The 4,914-nt window shown below is 42.2% G+C and overlaps 1 protein-coding gene across 1 annotated transcript in view; it reads right to left on the bottom strand.

The window, feature by feature from the left end:
* AMPD3 (adenosine monophosphate deaminase 3) overlaps positions 1-4,875 on the bottom strand; it is a 60,408-nt gene extending 55,533 nt beyond the window's left edge. Inside the window, exons 1-2 of the mRNA XM_019519585.1 lie at positions 4,785-4,875; positions 1,039-1,264 (exon numbers count right to left, since the gene is read on the bottom strand). Of these exons, the coding sequence (XP_019375130.1) occupies positions 1,039-1,259 (221 nt within the window). The 5' untranslated portion in view covers positions 1,260-1,264; positions 4,785-4,875. The remainder of the gene's footprint in view (positions 1-1,038; positions 1,265-4,784) is intronic.
* Positions 4,876-4,914: the final 39 nt, after the last annotated feature.

Consider the following 4,914-nt stretch of genomic DNA (forward strand, 5'->3'; position numbering starts at 1 on the left):
TTTTTTTTTTTTTTTTTTTTTTTTTTTTTTTTACAGAGGGTACACAACCATTTGAGACTGCTGTCAATTTTTATATATGTTAAAACACTCACCACTGTCTTCTGAAAACATTCTTTTCATTCTCACAAATGCAACTTCCTTACCTATGATGCTGATTATTTATACTGAGAGAATATCAGAGTGCATTTATATCTCAGTTCCTATGCTGTCTGGTAAGTCTGCCTACTGGGCATACCAGATGGATTGCTAGAAGCACAATTCAGGGTTTGCCCCTCAGTCCAGGCTCTTTCCATAACTCCTTAGGTCATACCCAGATAACCTTCAACAGGGACTGTAAAGGGGCATTACAAAGCCTGGCCAATAGCCAACACATGTCCTACATCTCAATGCACCTACACTCACTCATCCTGAAATAGACTCATTGTGTAGTACTGGCACATAATGTTTCCATCCCAAGTGGACCAAACATGGTGGGAGTGATGGGCACCTGCAACAGTCTTTGATTCTTACAAAGTGGTACAAATGGTGATCACCTCTCAGAAGGTCTTAAAGTTTTATTGTGCCCTACTCAGAACATGACCAAGCCAATCCAGAACTGCTTTGCACTGTATGCATATCCTTTCTGGGTATGGGGTGTGTTGCAGTTTGCCCTTTGGTCTCCATTCATGCTCCTTTGGTAGTTATTTGTGTTCTGTAATATGTATTTATAGGATAAGGAATCTTTTGAAAGGTCACCGGCTAGCAATACCACAATTATAAAGTGTTCCTTTAACAACACAACAGTGCAAGGGCCTGTAAAGAGCTTGAAAGCAATAAAGAGCCAAAGATGGGAATAAAATAGAGACAATACATATTTAATTCATACCTCAAGGTACAAATGTGCAGTAAAACATTATGTAGTTCTGAAGCACACAATACAGGCTGCTGACAAGCATCTCTTTTGTTTCACTTCTGCACTGAAATATCATGGATAGTTACCATGATATTTGTGATGCGTGTCTATGTGCCATTCATGAAAACAGTGACTACTGAACAAACCTTTTGGCTGTCTCCAGAGACTGTTGTTCTGCCAACTCCTTCTGCAGTTCTCTTTCCTTAGCCTCTGTCTGCCCAATAGGACAGTCTTCAGGCACACTGAACAGTGACAAGGCATCTTTGCTGTCTTCTTCTCGGAGAACTTTAGCAAACACCTTCTCTGCCAGAAGCCGCACCTGCTCATCAACTTCAGAAATGTTCAGCTTTGGAAATTGTCGAGGCATCTCGGCTAAAAAATAAATCAAAGAATTATAACTAAAAGTTGCAAAAAACACTAACTTTTCACAGCACTTGTACTGAAATTAAGGTCAATGTAGAGTGACCAGGGTTTGTACGCAAGAAAAAAGGGAAGTCATTGGACAGCTTTGTCTGGCAGCTCAGAACTAACTTGTGAATTATAAATGTGGTGAATTCCCTCTATTTGCATGACTTTGTTACTTTCCAAAGGAAGTATGTTTTCCAAGGTTTAAGTTCAACTAGAAACAAAAATGATAGCTCTATGTGAAACGGAATGACATACACATGGCAGAAGTTAAGACAAAGATTTCTACTGTTAAGTAATTCTGTCCTGAAAACTCGTCAAGTGTAAAATATCATCTTCTATTTATCTTCTGGATTATTCTTAGAAGAATACAGAGAAGGCAAGTATCATGATGAATAAAGATATTTATTTATATTTTCCCATGTGATTCAGGTACACTATGTGGCATATTACTGAGCATTCTCAAATTTATGTACCTGTAAACTTATTGAAACTGGGCACTAGAAATGAGACAGTTTTTTTAGCAGTGTCATGCATACTCAGCAGAGTAAGTTATACGTATTCATTCTGAACAGGAAGTTAACAGATTACAGAGTTGTACTAGTGCAGACTTGCTTTTTATTCACCTCCTTGTCTGTAAACAAATTCTGAAGCATAGACAAGTTGAAAAATGGTTTCAGTGCCTCTCTTGTTAATCCCTTGTTTACCATAGATAAAGTAGTAATAGAGATGCTGTTCAGTGGAAGTAGCTATGTGGTAGGAGTTAAACTGCTATTCATCTCAGTGAAGGTTTTTAATTTTTTTAATGGCTCGTATCCTGCAATTATGCTACACATCAGAAGGAGGCAGGGTATGGACTGTAGGTTTTTTTAAATTATTGCTTTTAAGGTTATGCTTACAACTTAACATCCCTATTTAAGTGGTCTTCAATTATTATAACATTTTGATTTTATTAAGGCTGCACTACAGTAGACAGTATCTTTATTCTGCAACTCCATAAATTCACTGGCTTATGTATAACTCATTCAAATATATTAGCCCTAATCGGGAATTTGACAAACAGGGTAGTAATTCAAAGGGAAAAAACAACTGTATGCAAACTATTGCCCAACAGCAATTAACATATTTCCCTATAAAGTATTTTTAAATGCCTTGATAGGTGCTGTGACAAACCAGATTCCATTCTGATTACATATGTTAAAAATAGAGCTGAGCAGGAACTAAAAAAATTGATTCAAGTGCTGCCAAACTTTAGGAAAGTTCAGATCTGAACCCTACATTTTAGAATTCTTTCTGATTTAAAAAATATTATCTAAATCTATATTTGGTTACTGTTTGTTATATACTTAAATCTAGCATGGATCTACCCACAATCCATGATTTCTCAGCCCTCGCATTACAATATTTCTGAAAGCATGATGCAGGCATTCAGATATTTATATGTAATCCATCTGATATGTGATCTTGTTGTTCTCAGTCTAAAAGGTTTTTCCAATAAAACATCCACCTGTTTTCAGAGTTGTTTTGAAAATAATTTTTGCTTTTAGTCTCATTCTTTAAAAAAATGACATACTTAGAATATATTACAATAATAAGGTATAACTTATAAATGATTTACAGGATATTGTTATTCTTCTTTTGAGTTACAGTCACTAGAGAGACTGCTACATCAAGTGGACTGCGGATCTGATCCTTTGTCAATGCTCTTTTCCTCATGTCTAGCAGCACTGTATGATAACCAAATATTAAACCTTCACAAAATCAGGTATAATCAGTAACAACTTTTATAACAGGTAGCCTAGTATTTAAATGACAGTACAACATACTGTCTTAAAAGCATCTGAACTCAGTTCAGCTTCTTGTTTTCAAACCTCAGTGAAGCCATGGGAGTCTTTCAACTGACCTCAGTAGACATAGTTGTCAGCAACAGTTACTGACACATATATGTGCCAGCAATAAGGTCTTCCTAAGCAGCCTCAGCTGGTGTTCAAAACAGGTTTTACAGCTAGTAAATCAGCTCCATTAAGGGTGCGAGCAATCCCAGCAGAAAATGATTCTGTCTCTTATATAAATCACTAGCTGAAGACGACAAGGGAGGACCTAGAGCTGAATAATAATTGTCTGATCACTCTCCCAATGAATCATGGTCTTTGTTGCAAAACTGTGTTAAAGTGAAATTCAGTAGGAAATATTTTCCGGAATAAACTACTTTATGGTACTTTGTTACTCAGCATGTATCAGGTATACAAGTGTGAGAGGGAAGGATATATTAAGGGTGATACCTTTTACTGCACCAGTTATGTGGTTGGGATAAAATTAGACAAGCTTTCAAATGCAAGCCATTCTTCCTTGGGTCAGGTGAGGAAGACTGACCTGAGGAAGCATGTCATACATTCAAAAACGTTATCCAACTTTATCCCAACTACACAGTTGGTCTAAGAACAGATCTTACCCTACAAAATAATTTCTGGACCACCATGGCTGCTCTGTCACTCTTATGCTTTGGGTATCTGAAGTGATTTCAAGTCACTAAATCATAGCAACAATGATGTAATGAAATGTCAGAAGTTACACATATGGCCAGCTAATATTGTATGCTGATGCTAAAGGGCATCTCTCAAGACCTGCTCCTGCATTTCCCACTCAGGCGAACAGGAGATTCACATGGGGGACGTTGCCAAGTCAGGGTCATCTTCTTCGTGGCAAAAGTTCAGTTTACATCACTGAGGAAGATGGAGTCAACATAAAGATATCCAAGGCACACTTCATACAGTATTCATGCAAATACCAGTACCAGTCTCCTCAGGCAGGGCAGGTGACATGTTCAGGTCTCCGCATTCACAGGAGATTTATAAAAATGTTTGCAAGAGAGGCTGTTTCCCAAACCTCTAGCCACTGGGGCAGCACTTCTCAGCCCTTTTTTTTTTTTCCTGTTTTTTTGTTTTTGTGCCAGGTACGCTAGAGACACCCCAGCGCTGAGAGGGTGGGGGGAAAGGCCAGCTCTTGGCTTACACCCATTTCCTGAGTGCAGGCGCAATTCTTCTGTGGCAAAGGACTCGGGCAGGGCGGGAGCCTGTTCGCCAGCCGCCTGCGCTGCGCGGCCCCCCTGAAAGGCTCTCGAGAGCCTGGCTGGGAAGCGGGGGGGGGGGGTGCCGGGGCTGTGGCTCTCAGTCGGCAGTCAGAGGAGCAGGGGCACCGGGCAAGAGAGGCTTGAGGGGCCGCCTGCGAGCCGGGACTTACCGAGAGCCATGCTGGGCGGGCAGGGCAGGAGGCTGAGGAGCGGCAGGGGGGAGAGGCTGCCGCATGCAAGCAGCCCGCGTTGCCGCAGTGCCGCCCTTTATGGCCGGCAGCATCCCGACCCCTCCTGCCCGCCCGGCGGCCCCGCGGGCAGCCTGCCAGCCCCTGCACGGGGGGCCGCCCTTGCGCTTGCCCTTGCCCTTGACCCCCCGCCCCCCCAGTGCTGAGCGGGGGCAGCTACCGCGCCTACCTGGGCAGCTCAGCTGGCGGGGACTCAGCGCCAATGACTTGAATGGAGCCGGGCCCGGCCGCTCCTCCCCGGATGCCGGCAGCTCCCGCCCCGCTGCAAGCCGCCTGCGAGCCAAGGAGAGCCCTGGCGG

This window comes from Gavialis gangeticus, unplaced genomic scaffold (assembly GCF_001723915.1).
Source record: "Gavialis gangeticus isolate Ggan-Ray unplaced genomic scaffold, GavGan_comp1, whole genome shotgun sequence".
Taxonomy (NCBI): domain Eukaryota; kingdom Metazoa; phylum Chordata; order Crocodylia; family Gavialidae; genus Gavialis; species Gavialis gangeticus.